The 16,230-nt window shown below is 36.7% G+C and overlaps 2 protein-coding genes across 2 annotated transcripts; both read right to left on the reverse strand.

The window, feature by feature from the left end:
* Positions 1 to 8,079: 8,079 nt before the first annotated feature.
* Positions 8,080 to 9,156, reverse strand: LOC106797549 (uncharacterized). Its single transcript, XM_014772324.1, has 2 exons — positions 8,499 to 9,156; positions 8,080 to 8,174 (listed from the first exon to the last, which is right to left on the reverse strand). The coding sequence occupies exons 1-2, from the start codon at positions 9,154 to 9,156 to the stop codon at positions 8,080 to 8,082; spliced, it is 753 nt and encodes a 250-aa protein (XP_014627810.1).
* A 2,074-nt stretch (positions 9,157 to 11,230) lies between these two features.
* On the reverse strand, positions 11,231 to 11,713 carry LOC121174251 (secreted RxLR effector protein 78-like). The gene has a single exon (XM_041013091.1). The coding sequence runs from the start codon at positions 11,711 to 11,713 to the stop codon at positions 11,231 to 11,233; it is 483 nt and encodes a 160-aa protein (XP_040869025.1).
* Positions 11,714 to 16,230: the final 4,517 nt, after the last annotated feature.

The raw sequence follows: 16,230 nt of genomic DNA on the forward strand, positions 1-16,230 counted from the left end.
ATAATTAAAAACAGGATTGGAATATATTTTTGGTTTTGGTTTTCATAAGAAAACAATTAAATGAATATAAAGAGAGGTTTTGAGTTATCATAACAGGGGTTATGACTTACTAGGTTTTTCTCAATCCGTCCTAATGAAATTATTTCCCCAGTTAATTACCGATTCTCAAAATCAACTAAAGCTTATGATCAATGTCAGAAGATGCTCTTTGCCTTAAATCACTACCCCAATGATCAGGAATTTGAATAGCTGCAAGCAAAGAATGTATATATTAAGAAATATATTGAACAGGTATTCAGCCTAGCTGACTACCCAAGAATACCATGGTAAAACCTTTAGGATACTAAAGCATACCCTATAGAGGTGTCAAGTATTCAGCTCTGCCGAATTCCCAAGTACCACAATTACCTTATCCTTCAAAGGTTACCTTCTGTTTAACAATATTAGGTATTTGTCCCTAGCGAATACCCAAGCACCATGGTTATCCTATCCTTCAAATGTTATCTTTTGTTTAACAGTATCAAGAATTCGACCATGTCGAATACTCGAGTACTATGAATATCCTATCCTCCAAAGGTTATCCTCTATTAGGCAATGTCAGGTATTCGGCCTAGCGAAATACCTAACACTATAATTAGCTTGATCTCATATGATTGTGTTCGGTTCATATCAATGTCAGGTATTTGGCCTAGCCAAATAGCTAACACCTTATCACACATACTTTATAGGATAGTGTTTGGGTATTCAACAAGGCCGAATATCGAACACTCCCACCTTGAATATAATTTTTTACTTAAAGAAAATACTATCTAGATTAATTGATAAACAACCATTAAGGGTGGATTCTACTCCTTAATGATAATTAGAGATACATTACCTAAAATAGGTAATCTTGTGAAAGGGCCCATAGGTCCAAGGCCTACTAAGGTATGGATAAATAGTTATGTAAATATTAAGGTAAGACACTGTTGATTCTCATTTATTACCCTCATTTATTACTCTCAGCCGATACCTTACTTGAGCGTTGGAGTGTCTTTTGCAGGTACCCTACCCATCGACCTACCAAATACTACTTGGAGAAGAAGCGAGATCATTCAGAGGACTCATACAAGAAAGAAAGTTACATGTCTACCCTTGTGCAGGTACATTTGGCACCCACTGTGAGGCCCAGGCCTATGGCTATGGCATAACAAGCAGCTCAACAACCGACAACCAAACATGTTCCAATACTTAGCCCTCACCTTAGTGAAGATCACGATGAAACCATGCAAGTGCTTCAAGAGGAAATAACTAATATGCAATGAAGACAAGTCAAAGACATAGTAGCACTACAAAGGGAAAACATTTATTTGAAAATGAAAAATCAATGCCTACATTTTTCCCGATTTAAAGTTCCCCCACTATTTCAAGTGGAAGTATCCAATGCCACATACCATCATTTAATGGATAAAATATTCAAGGATCAAATTGGAAGAAACATGGAAGTATATGTTAACGACATGATGGTCAAGTATAAGCCAAATCTCATGTTCGTGATTTAGAAGAAATATTTTCCCAAATCCTGAAGCATAACAGGCGACTTAACCCTAAAAAATGTGTATTCAGAGTAGAAGGAGGTAAATTATTGGGTTTCATGCTCTCACACAAGGGATACAAGTAAATTTAGATAAGTGCCAGGTTATTATATAAGAGGCCCAAGGAATCTAAAAAAAAATCCAAAGACTCACTAACAAGATAGCTTCCTTGACAAGATTCCTACCTAGGATAGCAAAAAAAGCCAAGCCCAAAATGAACCTGTTGAAAAAAGAAAAGAGGTTCCAATGGGATCAGGAATGCGAGGATGCCTTCCAAGTGCTGAAGATAACATTAGCCACACCATCACTCTTAGCAAAGTCGGGCACCCAAAATAAATTGATCATATACCTACTGATTTCTTATGAAGTTGTGAGTGTAGCAGCAGTTAAAGAGCACGAAAGAACTCGACACCCAATCTAATTTTTTATCCGAGTTCTACATGACATCGAAACTTGGTACTACTTGATTGAAAAGATCAAGTTAGCATATTACTTCACACAAAAAGATGGCTCCAAAAATATTTCCAGAGTCATCGACTAGTGGTTAGGACTAACTGTTCAATAGCAAAAGTATTAAGAAAGCATAAGTTGGCGGGAAGAATGATGGCATGGTCTATTGAGTTTTTGTAATTTGACATTCTGTATGAGCCAAGGGGCCTATAAAAGCACAACACTTAGCATATTTTATTAATAAGTTGCACCAAATGGGTATTTTGAAGACCAATTGTGGGTGAAACATGTGGACGAATTGTTCAACCCAAAGGGTTGCAGAGCTGGAGTCTTATTAGAAGGACCAAACCAAATGACATTGGAGTGCTCTCTCATATTCAACTTCAAAGCCTCCAATAATCAAGAAAAATATGAAACACTTCTAGCCGGCCTCAGGTTAGCCAAGGAAGTTGGATAAAAAAAAGATAAAATGTTGGAGCAATTAAAAGGTGGCAGCTGTACAGATTATTGGGGAATACCAAGTTAAAGACCCCCAAATATTGAAGTATTATCATGTTTTTATGAAGCTATAGGATGAATTTGAAGATGTGCAAGTTGAGCACATTGATCAAGATCATAATGAATGAACAAATGAGTTGACTAGGATAACAAGTGATAATTACAAACCCTGACACATGAAACATTACTAGAACTGAGTATCAACTCGGATGAATGCATGAATTTCTCCTTAGAAGATGAGGATAGGATAACCATGGTACTCAAGTATTTGGCAAGGTCGAATACCTGATATTGTTAAACGGAAGTTAACCTTAGGAAGACAGGGTAACCGTGGTACTTAGGTATTCGATAGGGTTGAATACCTGACACCTCAAAGGGGTATGCTTCAGTATCCTAAATGTTTTACCAATGTATTCTTGGGTAGTCGGGTGGGCCGAATACCTATCCAGTATACAAACTGCCTAGATTAATTGATAAACAACCATTAGGGGTGGATTCAGCTCACTCATGATAATTAAAGATACATGACCTAAAACAGGTAATCTTGTGAAATGGCCCATAGGTCCAAGGCTCACTAAGGTATGTATAGATAGTTATGCACATATCGAGGTAAGACACTGTTGATTTTAATTTATTACCCTTATTTATTGCTCTTGACCAGGACCTTACTTGGGCATTGAAGTGCCTTTTGTAGGTAACCCATCCTCTGGTCTATCAAATACTACTCAGAGAAGAAAAGAGATAATTCAAAGGACTTATACAAGAAGGAAAATTACATGTATACCCTTGTGCATGTGCATTTGGCACCCACTGTGGGACCTAGGTGATAACTGCTAATTATGAGTATATTTTGGAGGTTAAATTATAGAGGAAAGAAGACTAATTAAGGAAAACAGAATAATTAAGAAAAGCAAAATAACTAAGAAGATGAGGCTAATTAAGGAAAGAATGACTAATTAAGGAAATCAGACTAATTCAAAAGCTCGCTAATCTGCACCTATAAAAAAAAAAAGAAGAAGGAGAAGACACACAGAAATTTCAAGAGAATACAATTCCTTATAGAAGACAAAGACTAGAAGAAGAAGAAGCAAGCAATGGGAGTCATTCCTTCTCTTCATTCCCTTTCTTATCTTTTCCCCCTTTACTAAATATTCTCCTCTTGCAATTGTAAAGTCTCCATGACAATGAGAGACTAAACCCCCTTTGTTGGGAACTTGGCAGTCAACTACTCTCGATGTAATTTCTCTTCCTATCTATTTATGAATATTACATTTGCATTATCTTTTCCCGTGCTTAATATTATTGCTTGTGGCTTGATCACCCATTTGCATGGTAAGTTTTAGGGGTAGCGTTGGGAAATGTTATTTTCTAATAGAACTAGGAAAGGATATCTAAATAAAGTCATAACTAGGGATAGGTTGATATTTGTTTAGCCTGTTATACATTTCTATTCTTAATGCAATTTACTATTTTAGCTTTGCAAAGGGATTTAGGAGAGAAAATAGATAAATTAGGCTCTTTTATGTGGGGGACCAAAGTTAGAGTATACTAGTAGATGCAAGTGTAAATTGGAATAATTATAGATAGAGAAAAATCATTAACATTATGTCAAAGAGTAGCTCTGGTAGACTAAGTTTCTAACTTTCTCATCTTCTGAATTTTCTTCTACAATAATATTGGATTTTCTCATCTTTTCTGTCTTTAATTAATTAATTTATTTAAATTATTGTTTAATTTCTTCTCTTGTTTGATTAAATTTTCTACCAATTTAAATTATTTTTTTTCTCATAACCTTTTCAAAACAATTTTCTTTAACTTCTTTTATTAATAAAATATTCATCTGCCTAAGTATAAACAAAGTCTCTGTAAATATGATACTTGAACTTCCATTTTAACTTTACTACTTGGGACGCATTGGTGCACTTGCCAATCCATCAACACCAGGTGAAACTATCATGTGCCTCAAGAAGAGCATGGTTGCTACCAGATCGATGGTGAAGGCACAACAAGCAGCTTAACAACCGATGATCGAATATGTTTCAAGAGTTAGAACCCCATCTCCTTATCTTAGTGAAGATCACGGTGAAGCCATATGAATGCGAAGAGATAACAAATATACAACAAAGACTTGCCAAAGACATAGTGGCACTACAAAGGGAAAATGTTGATTTGAGAATGCAAAATCAGTGCCTACATTCCTCCTAAGTTAAAGTTCCTCCACTGTTTCAGGTGGAAGCATCCAACAGTCACATGTTAGGAACACCCGACTAACACCAATACTATGTCACTCATCATCGATCCTAGAAATTTGTTAGTAGTTGGAATCATAGATACACCCCTACCTCCCATCAGGAAGGAGGTGACACTAGATAAATATGAGGTACCACTGATCCAGATGAACACATTGACATCTATGTTGCACAAGTAGGGCTCTATATGATGGATAATGTCGCTCTAGTATTCCCCGCCCTGCTTAAGAGACATGCATTAAGCTAGTGCACTCAGCTCTCACCCAACTCCATAGATTGCTTTGAGACTTTGACAACCCGGTTTGGAATCCAGTTTTCAACTAGTCGGCCACACCACTTAACATCAGTAGTGTTGGTTAGTTTACGATAGGAGAAGAAAGAAACATTATGATCTTTTATGTAGAGGTTTGCTAAAGTTGCTTTGGATATCAGAAATCTGGATCCAATAGTAGCTATGCATCACCTAGTCATGGCATTACGACCAGGACCTTTTGTTAACAATCTTTGTAAGAAGCTGACAACAAATCTTGATGGTCTTCATTGTTGGGCAGCTAAGTACATGCAATTAGAGGAGCTCATCAAATACAACCGACATTTAAGAATTGAAGCATCGGGATCAAAGAAGGATGCCGAAAGAGATATGCAAAAAGGGAAAGAGCGTGCACATGAGCCCCGCTACAATTATTACATTTCCCTTAACGCTAGTAGATCAAGGATTTTGGAGCAAGGCCTTGCTACTAAAGTTTTGGCAATGCCAAAATGTGCTAACACTCCGCTAAGGGTCGATCCCTTGAAACATTGTCAGTACCAAAGGAATAAAGGTCATTCGACGGAAAAATGCCCAACACTTAAAACAAGATCAAGGATTTCATAAAAAAATTAAAAGGATTTTGTCTACAAACCATTCTCTCAACATCAAAGCTCTAGGTATCGGGACCATGACTATAGTACCTTTTTGAATATTAATTATGCTAATAAAATTTCTATTATTATTATAAAAAATATATAATTATTATAATAATAATAATCATTATAGATATATAATATTATTATATTATATATATTTATTAACAAAATAATAATATATTATTATATAATAATACATATATTATGATCAAACACATATTATCAAATTTCACTCATTTAATTTGATGCTAGCAACCAACAGGAAAAAATGATGGAGTGGAAGAACTATTTTGAAGTTAACAACCGTGAAAAAACAATTCATACGGGTAGATGAACGTGATATTAGGGAGAAAGATAAGGAGAGAGAAAAAATAAAGAAAATGAGTATTTAAGTCTTATGAATATGCTATAATTTGGACAAAAAGTTGTTCCCTGAATTATTGAATAACAATAAGCTTTTGTCTTCTTCATCTCTACATGAGTTGTGTTGACTGATGTCCACTTGTCTCATGATCTTTTTCCAAAACAAACATGGAACAATTATAATTGTCCTGTAGCTAGTACTGGAAGAGGTGGGTAAATGGGAGATGTGAATGAGATCTTAAGTGGAGGAGAGTATGATTTGAGGGGAAATGCCTTTGGTCAATAACTTTTTAAGTGACTTGGAAGGTTTTGTCATGCTACAAGAAGAGGAGGATAAATTACTATGGAAAAAAAATCATCAACAGGGATATATTATGTTAAGGAAGCTTATAGCTTATTGACAGTTGACATGTGCTTTGTTGATGCATTTTTCTATAGATGATTGTGGATATTACAGGTTCCCACCAAGGTTGTGCTCGTGTTTTGCATCTGGTTAAGGATAGACTCCAACAAAAGCTAATTTGAGAAGTCGGAACATAGCCGTACAAGCCTTGGATTACAATTGCACTTTTTGTCATATGGAGGAGGAAAATATGGTACACTTGCTATATGTGGTTAAACATCCAATGGGTTCAACATAATTGCTACAGGTTGGGGAGGGGGAAAACTAAAGCTTGGAGGGTGGTTTGATGGGCTATTGTTTGGTCTTAGGTGGCATAAGTGACGACGTGACATTTGTTTATTATCATTTTATTTTATTATAGTCTGGTGGCTTAAAACTATCAAAAATTACTTCCTAACATACTAATCTCGCACAAGAGTCACACATAGGGGTTTTTTTTTTTTACCACACTGCACCTTTTCTCTCTTCATTTTTTCCAAAATACACTTATTGGAAAACTATTTCCCAAAGTACACTAGTTGCACACTACAGTAAGGAAGTCGGGTTTGGCCACCCCGACCTCCGTGCTTGATTTTTTTAATTTAAATTATTAAAATAATATAAATATATTTTTAATTGGTTTTAAAAATACTTTTTTTATTAAATTAATATTTTCAATTTTTTAAGAGATATATATATAGATAAAGAAAAATGAAAAAATTGGATAAAATTATAGTATAATTTTTTAGTTACGTTGTATGTAATTTTTTAGTTAAATTTATGTGTTGTTGATTTTTTTTGTTATGTTTGTTAATTAAAAAAATAAGAAAATTAGTTAGTAGTATTAAAACAAATTAAAAAATACAGTGAAAAAATAATTGATACATCTGTTTTATACAATAGACATAAAATTTAAAAGTGTAGTAACTGAGATGATAGTCGAGAATAATGAAACATATTAAAAAAATACAATTTCAACGCAAATATGGCAAAACTAATGATAATCTAACATATGTTGTGCATGATACATGCACTACTACAAAAAGCGGATTCAACATCGGTGTGTTAACATCGGTTGTTAAAAAAACCGATGTTAACATATGCGTGGTGGCATAATTGTAAATACCGTGTATATGTTAACATCGGTTTTGTGAAAAACCGATGTTAACGAAGTTCATTAACATCGGTTATTGGAGAACCGATGTTAACATTTATTATTTAACATCGCTTTTTAAATAACCGATGTTAACATATGTTTATTAACATCGAGTTTTTAGAAAACCGATGTTAACGTTTGATATGTTAACATCGGTTTTCTCCAGAAAACCGATGTTAACCTTAACATCGTTTTGTTAACATCCGTTTTTTTTAAAAACCGATGTTGAAGTTATATTTTAAAAAATATGGTGAGCCCTAAGAAACTAGCGCTCTGTCTTCTTCTCCATCTAAGCTTTCACGCTCTCTTCTTCTTCTAATCTCCGTCTAGCGAAACCGTCCCTGTCTCCATCTGAGCATCGTGTTCGTTGCACACCGATGTTTCGTCTCCTTCGCGTTGTCTTCTCCTTCTCTCTGTCTTCTTCTCCATCCATGCTTTCTTGCTCTCTTTGTTCTCCATCTACCTTGAAGTTGTATGTTCTCTATCTGACCATCATTTTGTCTAAGGTCGAGCATCATGTTCGTCGCACTCCAGCATCATCAGAAGTCTGTGCTTCTTCTCCTTCGCCACCTCACGTAGGTATGTTTGGTCTAATTCTGTATAAATATTTGATTGCATTCATGTATCGCACACTTAGTGAACTAAACATGGCTAGGGTATCTCATATTTAACTCGAGCATCGTGACAACTTTGTGCTTCTTCTCCTTAGTGAAGTTTCCCTTACCCTTATTGTGTTCTTGTAACAGTTTAAGAGTTAACGCCTATTATTGGAGTTTAACAGCTTCCCTTACCCTTATTGTGTTCTTGTAACAGTTTAAGAGTTAACGCCTATTATTGGAGTTTAACAGTTTCCCTTACCCTTATTGTGTTCTTGTAACAGTTTAAGAGTTTAAGAGTTAACGCCTCCTAGTTCCTAAAACCTTCCTTAAGATTAGAGGACCATTGGTTAAAATGAAGAGTAAAATCCTTGTCCATTGCTTTGATCCACGACCATAGTAGGAATAGGGCATCTTCTAACAGTTTGGTTCCATGAAAAGTTGTATCTTGGAACACCACCTTATTTCTATGGTGCCATATTGTCCAAGTTAAAGCAATCCACCAGCATTTCCAAGTTTTGGACCTGACTCCATCTGCTACCTCCATTCCATGTTGCAGAAAATGGTCCCTATGATTTTGTGGCATTACAGTGATAAGATTAACCCAGGACATTGATTCCCACCATAAAGGGAGGGTTTTGCTACAATTGAAGAACAAGTGTTCATCCCCCTCCTCCTTATTTCTGCATAAAGGACATAGCATATCATCTATCGGTATTTCTCTCCTTCTAAGGTTTTGCTTTGTTGGTAATCTATCCCGAAGTAGCCTCCAAGTGAACACTGCTGTTTTTGTGGGTATTTTGAGTTTCCATATTGCCCCATAATCCTGTTCCTGTCTTGCCTCCATCAGCTCTCCCCATATCAAATCATATCCACTTTTTGTTGAGTAGTCTCCTGCAGGTTCAGGTTTCCAAATCCAAGTGTCCTCCCTTAGGGGATGAAGTTGCTGCTGTGATATGTCCCCAAGAAAACTATCCGCCATTGCTATTTCAGAATCGAAAAGGCTAGGTGTCTTCTCCAATTAAGCTGCCATTCCCAGTTTGAGTGCTATTTCAAGAAAACTATCCATGCAATCATTATTTGGTTTGAGTGCCGTTTCATTTGTTTTGCTTATGCTCTTCTTTCCCAGTTTAGTTAGGATTCTTTTATCAGCTTGTTCTTTTAATCCAACACAATGTCAGTATTTTGGTCTAAAAGTTAAGATAGTTCCAATGATTGCTTTTTATGCATAGTTTTGTTTGTGAAGTGATCCTAAGAATTTTTGTATGTAGCTTGTGTAGAAAATTGAAACCAGTAATTTGAAAATAGGATGCTTAAACTGGTTTAGGCTATAAGAAGCAAGTTTTAACCACTATGCTACACAAGCCAGTAGCATAGTTATGAAACCAGTAATTTGAGAACAAGATGCTAAACTGGTTTAGGCTACAACAAGCAAGTTTTAACCACTATGCAACATTTGCTTTTAACCCCTGTAGTGTATATGGTCCTTAAGCACACGGGTTAGTAGATCAATGTTTAGGTCAATGTATATGAAATAACATCTTTTCTCTTTTTTGTTTGATCATTATTAATTCTGATGGGAATATCAATAGATACAAAGCCACAACTGATATAGAAGTGGCCCCTGAAGCAAAATATAGAAGTTTAGTTGCTGCCACAACTGATATTCTCTGGATTCAAACTCTTCTCTTGGAACTTTCAGTCCTTCATTGTAGACCTAGGTAGGTTAATTATTCACCATGAAGTAAAAAGAGAGTATCATTTGTATATGCAGATAGATATATAACATAACAAGGCAGCTAGAGAGAGAGAAAAAAAATAGAGAAAGAGAATGATAGTAAGGGAGAAGTTCATTTATGTTCCAAATTTCAGTGACATGATTGATTCATTGATTAAATTCCAAGCAGCATGGCTAAAAGCTTTTGAGTTCTGCCCTTAATTGTTTTTTTATTCTTCTGTATTTTATACTTGTTTTTTCTATAGTTCATTTCATCATCATTATAACTATAGCTGCCCATTATAAAATAGCTTAGACAATCTAGGTCTGCTGCTTCTGAACCTTTTATTTATCCTTGAAGTAGTTTAATTTTTTTTATTTGTGTTCAACTAGTGAAGAGTGAAGACTAAAGTTGTTCTGTCAGACTCGTTGATTTTCCTTTCATTTCGACGGAAACCTAAGCAATACACTGCCACTGAATTGCCAGTAAGAAAAATTGGTCATGAAACACACACACACACGTATGATAGAAACACACAGACACACACTGATGACACACACACACACACGCACTCATCATACAAAGACACACACACAAGTTTGATAACAAATTTGTTGAATTATACATGCAGAAATTTGTTCAGTTCTGACTTGTTAGCTGTGACAAGGTAGCTGGCCTCTTCATAAGGTACTTATCTAAGTTTAACTTAAATTCTACTGCAGTGGTGATGACCTACTAATATTAGTGAAAACAAATTTGCCTATTGTACCTTAGTTAATTTGTTCACAGTTGTAAAAAATGAATTGATTTTAACTTGAGTTATTCGTATTTTAAGTTTTCCAATATGCTTGCATGATTGTTTTTTTTTTTTGCACTGCAAAAATCTGAAGATGGAAGTCTGTCTCCATTCCATTTAACCAACACCAAGTGTGGAATAGATACTACCTTATGCACCACTTTTTTAGGAATTTTGAAGAATGACAGTAGGTAGATAGGAAGGACTGTTAGGAATATTCTGCCTCCCATAGAGAGACATCTCTGCTTCCATTTGGCTACCTTAGATTCAAACTTGCTGATGAGAGGCTGCCAAACATCCCAGCTTTTAGAGGTGGACCCTACTGGAATTCCAAGGTAAGAAAAAGGAAATTCCAGCTGGCCACAATTAAGGTAGCTAGTTGTTTCCCTGCACCAGTCCAAAGATTTACCCAAGCACCCAAATTGGCTTTTAGCATAGTTAATCTTGAGTCCTGAAACCAACTCGAAAATTCTGAGGATAGATTTCATGACTCTAACATTAACTATAGTTGCAGTTCCAAAAAACAGTGTATCATTTGCATACTACAAGATGTTAATCTCCTCCTTTTGCTTCCCCACTTTATAGCTGCTGAAAAGGTTTTTGGAGACAGCTGTCCTCATCAAACCAGTGAGTCCCTCAGCTGCTATATTAAATAGGAAAGGTGCAAGGGGATCTCCTTGCCTTAGTCCCCTCTCAGGCACAAATTCTCTAGTAGTGCTGCCATTGATCAACATTGATATGGTTGCACTAGAAAGGCATCCATGGATCCATTTTCTCCATCTTTCACAAAATCCCATCTTCATCATCATATAGTTTAGGAATCCCCAAGAAACTAAGTCATAAGCTTTTTCAAAGTCAAGTTTGAAAACCATGCAGGGGTTATTTTTGAATTTAGCTTCAGCTAAGACCTCATTAGCTATCATTACACCATGGAGGATATGTCTGCCTTTGAGGAAAGCAATTTGCCTTTCATCAATTAAGTGAGGCAGCACAAGAGCCAGCCTATTAGCCAGGACTTTGGACATTATTTTGTAGACACCCCTATGAGAGAGATGGGTCTATAGTCATTAAGAGATTGGGGGCTATTGGTTTTGGGGATGAGGGCTATGAAAGATGCCTTACTTCCTTTGGGGAATCTGCCATTAATGAAGAATTCATAAAAGAATATGATAAAATCAGGTTTTAGAGTTTCCCAAAACTGTTTGATGAAATTGAAATTCAAACCATCCAGGCTAGGACTTTTATCTCCCCTGCAAGCCCAAACTGCAGACTTGATTTCCAGCTCAGTGAATCTATCAACAAGGCTTTCCTTCTGCCTTTGATCAAGGGAAGAGAACTGGATCCATTCCAAGGTTGGTCTGCAAGGATTCTGCTCTGAGAATCTTTCTTTAAAGTGCTGAAGAACTGCAATCTTGACACTATTAGGGTCATGAATCCATCCTCCATCAATACACAGACCTTGAAGAGCATTAACCCTCCTTCTATGATTGATGATTCTGTGGAAATAGGATGAATTTATGTCCCCTTCTCTTAACCACTTCACTCTGGATTTTTGCCTCAACATAGATTCATAGGCAAGGGCTGCACTTCATAGCTGCTCCTGCAGTGATTTCTTGAGGTCTGCCTGAGTTTGGGATATTGTTGAGGCATTAATACCTGCCTCCATGTCATTTATCTGCTTTTTTAGATCATTGATTTTTCTTGTAGTAACAGACCCATTTACCAAGCAAGGCTTCATTAAACTTGGACAAGTTTTTAATCCCAAGACCCCCTTTGTTCTTAGGAAGGCATATAGTATCCCAATTTACCCAAGCAATCTTGGCCACTTCAGAATCTCCTCCCCAAAGGAAGTTTCTCTGAATTGAGACTAGCTTGTGCACCACTTTTTTAGGAACTCTAAAGAAGAACAGCATGTAGATGGGAAGTGCTGTTAAAATAGAATTAATAAGTGTTATCCTTCCTCCCATGGATAGACTTTTCTGCTTCCATTTACTAAGTTTGAACTCAAACTTGGTAATGATAGGCTGCCACACATTCGAGCTTTTAGATGTTGTTCCAACTGGTATTCCAAGATAGGAAAAGGGGATATCTAGCTAACCACAGTTGAGAAAGAGAGCTGCCTCCCTACACCAAGCCTCTGATTTTCCCATGCACCCAAATTGGCTTTTGGTATAATTAATCTTGAGACCGGAAACCATCTCAAAAATTCTGAGGACAGATTTTAGGACTCTAATATTATCCATAGATGTAGTTCCAAAAAACAGCGTATCATCTGCATATTGCAGAATATTTATCTCCTCCTTTTGTCTCCCCACTTGGTAGCTGTGGAACAAGTTTTTTGAGATTGCTGTCCTCATCAACCTAGTAAGTCCTTCAGCTGCTATGTTTAAAAGAAAGGGGGCAAGAGGATCACCCTGCCTTAATCCTCTCTGTGGCACAAACTCCGAAGTGGGGCTGCCATTAACCAAAATTGATATGGTTGCACTAGACAAGCATCCATATATCCATTGTCTCCATTTTTTAGATATCTGATACAGCCTTGGAATACCTGATACAGCCTTGGAAATTTCTGCATTAATGCAACTCCTTCACCATTCTAGCAATCGGGAGTGATCATAAAATAGAAAAACTAAGATGAATTTAATTTAAATTACTGCTTTGTTATCATTCTTGATGGATGTTGTAGCATTCATGAGTATTGACTTTGGTTTAATGGCTTCCATTTCTTACTATATGATTAAATCCTGTTGTGATATTGGATGACCATTGGTTGAAATGAATACCAAAATCCTTCTCCAAATGTGTCAGCCATGTCCATGACCATTGGTTTTTTTTTTTCAGGTTATCATAGACTACTTTTAGTTGACATTGTTGTTGAAGGTCGTTCGGGTTATAGCAACTCCAGGTATGTACGTAGGAACTAGCATGTATATACTGCTGTTTCATTTAAAATATTATATAGTGGTGTTTGCTTTAAAATGTTATATACTGGTGTTTGATGTAAAATGTTGCATACTGGTTTCAATGAATGAGGAATTGAGTCCCTTAGGAAATGAATTGATGTAAAAAACAGAAAACCTTCTGCAGTGCTTATTTTTCCACCCACATTGTTTTTTATCAGCCAAGATAAATTATATTTATATATATTATGAGTACCAGAGGTACAAAACAGTACATGAATTAGATTGACTTGCCGGCAACATGGTTTCAAGCTCAGACTGAGATCAGTCTCGCAAGGAACCAAAGCTATGTATTACAAAGACCTACAACACCCATTGTCTATGGTTTCTACCCCCCTGAAAAGACAAATCTCGATGCTATGTTAGACGACCAATAGCTGTAGGTGAAGGCAAAGTCCTTCTCAAAGTTCTTCAGCCATGTCCATAGTGTAAAAAATAGCATCCTCCATTAACTTGTTACCATCAAAAGTTTGATTAGAGAAGATGATTTTATTTCGGTGCTGCCACACTGTCCATGTGAGGGCCAGCCACCAACTTCTCCATTGGTTAAGACGAATTCTACTAGGCAAACAGAACGCGTGTTGGGAAAAGTGCTGCCACGGTTTCTGCAGAAAAGCTCCATGAATGTTGACCCATGTCATAGATTCCCACCATAATGGAAGTATTCTATCACATGTCAAAAATACATGTGCTTAATTCTCCTCAGAATTCCCACAGAATGGGCATAATGTGTCATTAATTGCCACTCTTCTCCTCCTCAAATTTGTGTTTGTTTGTAGTCTCTCCTTTAATTACCGAATATTGTCTAGTAGGGTCTATTTTCCAGATCCACTCATCTTTTTTGTGAATCTGAATACAGCTGTCAGCAACATCATTACAGAAACAATATGCCATCTCAAGGTCTCTGTCAAACAAGTGTCTTCTCCATTTAAATTTCCACTCCCACCCTTTTTCCACCCACATACTGCAGATGCTGCAGAATTTCTGCCTTAAATAAGCTGCATTGCTTATTTTTGTAAAAGCTGCAGTGCTTGTACATAACTTCAATTAATTTGAATCTGCTTTGCAAATGCTGCAGAATTTCAGGCTTAACCAAATTAGGATTTTCCACCCAGAAACCATCAATTTGCAGCATGAAGACACCACTCCTCAGATTGACCAAAAGCTTGTAAAACATTGATTTGATATTGCTTCCCTCATAATGTGGCTCATGATGCTTACAATTTAATGATCCTTTGCTACCCTGCAATGAGACACACACAGATACACAAACACACACACATAGAGACAAACACACGCAGACACAAACACAAACACAAACACACACACACACACACACACACACACACACACACAGAGTCACGCACACATAAAGACACTGACAAAGACACAAACACACTGAGCCACAGACACACACAGAGACCCACGCACAAAGACACATACACTGAGTCACAAACACACACATACACAAACACACTCACACACATGGACAGACACACACACACATACATAAAGAGACAAACACACAGACACACACAGATAAAGAGACAAACACAAACACACACACCCACACACAGAGTCACACACACATAAAGAGACAGAAAAATACACAAACACACTGAGCCACAGACACACACACACAAAGACACACACACTAAGTCACAGACACACACATACACAAACACACTAACACACATAGACAGACACACACACACACATAAAGAGACAAACACGCACACACACACACATAAAGAGACAAACACACACACACACACACACACACACACACACACACACACATACAGTCACACACACATAAAGAGACAGACAAACACACAAACACACTGAGCCACAGACACACACACAAAGACACACACACTGAGTCACAGACACACACATACACAAACACACTCACACACATAAAGAGACAAACACAAAACACACACACACACACACACACACACAACTGTTGATGTCCTTGTATGTTCTTGTACGTCATGAATGTTCTTGTATGTCATGAATGTTGTTATACATGCTGAATGTAATTTGCTATATAAACAACTGTTGTTCATGGTGAGTGAACCTTAGATTCCCATTTGAGACTAAATGCAATGACTCTTGCGGACAGTTTGCATTAGCCATTGTATTTAATCTTGAATTATCTGTTTGGACAGTTTGGGGAGACTGGTATTTTTATGTTAGATTCATTCGCGAAGGTTATTATTATTTTCATTAATTTGATTAAATTTCGGTTCACTGCATTTCAAGTTGTTCTCCGAGTGCATACTTGATTATCGGGAAATTCATTTGACCGATGTCATGTCATGTACTTGGAGACCAATGCGAAATGCTGCCGAAATTTAGTCAAATTTTTGTAAATAATGGTAACCTTGACGATTGAAGCTAACATAAAAGATAGTTTTCCTAAATGGGATAGGCCCACACCTATAAATAAAAAAGTGAGATTTTCATGCATGGAATTGCGTAGATGGATCGAAGTTGGATGAATGAAAGTCGCATGAGCCCAGAATATGAGGATGGCGTCGAACAGTTCTTGCAATTTGTTTCAGAAAGAGGTCGAC

Source organism: Glycine max, chromosome 2, assembly GCF_000004515.6.
Source record: "Glycine max cultivar Williams 82 chromosome 2, Glycine_max_v4.0, whole genome shotgun sequence".
Classification (NCBI taxonomy): Eukaryota; Viridiplantae; Streptophyta; class Magnoliopsida; order Fabales; family Fabaceae; genus Glycine; species Glycine max.

Excerpts from the sequence above, each read along its gene's own strand:
- LOC106797549 (XM_014772324.1), bottom strand. The coding sequence starts at position 9,156 with ATGGCGGATAGTTTTCTTGGGGACATATCACAGCAGCAACTTCATCCC. Across the intron at positions 8,175-8,498 it reads GTCCTCTAATCTTAAGGAAG|AATTAGACCAAACATACCTA; the intron begins GTTTTAGGAACT and ends ATATTTATACAG.
- LOC121174251 (XM_041013091.1), bottom strand. The coding sequence starts at position 11,713 with ATGTCCAAAGTCCTGGCTAATAGGCTGGCTCTTGTGCTGCCTCACTTA.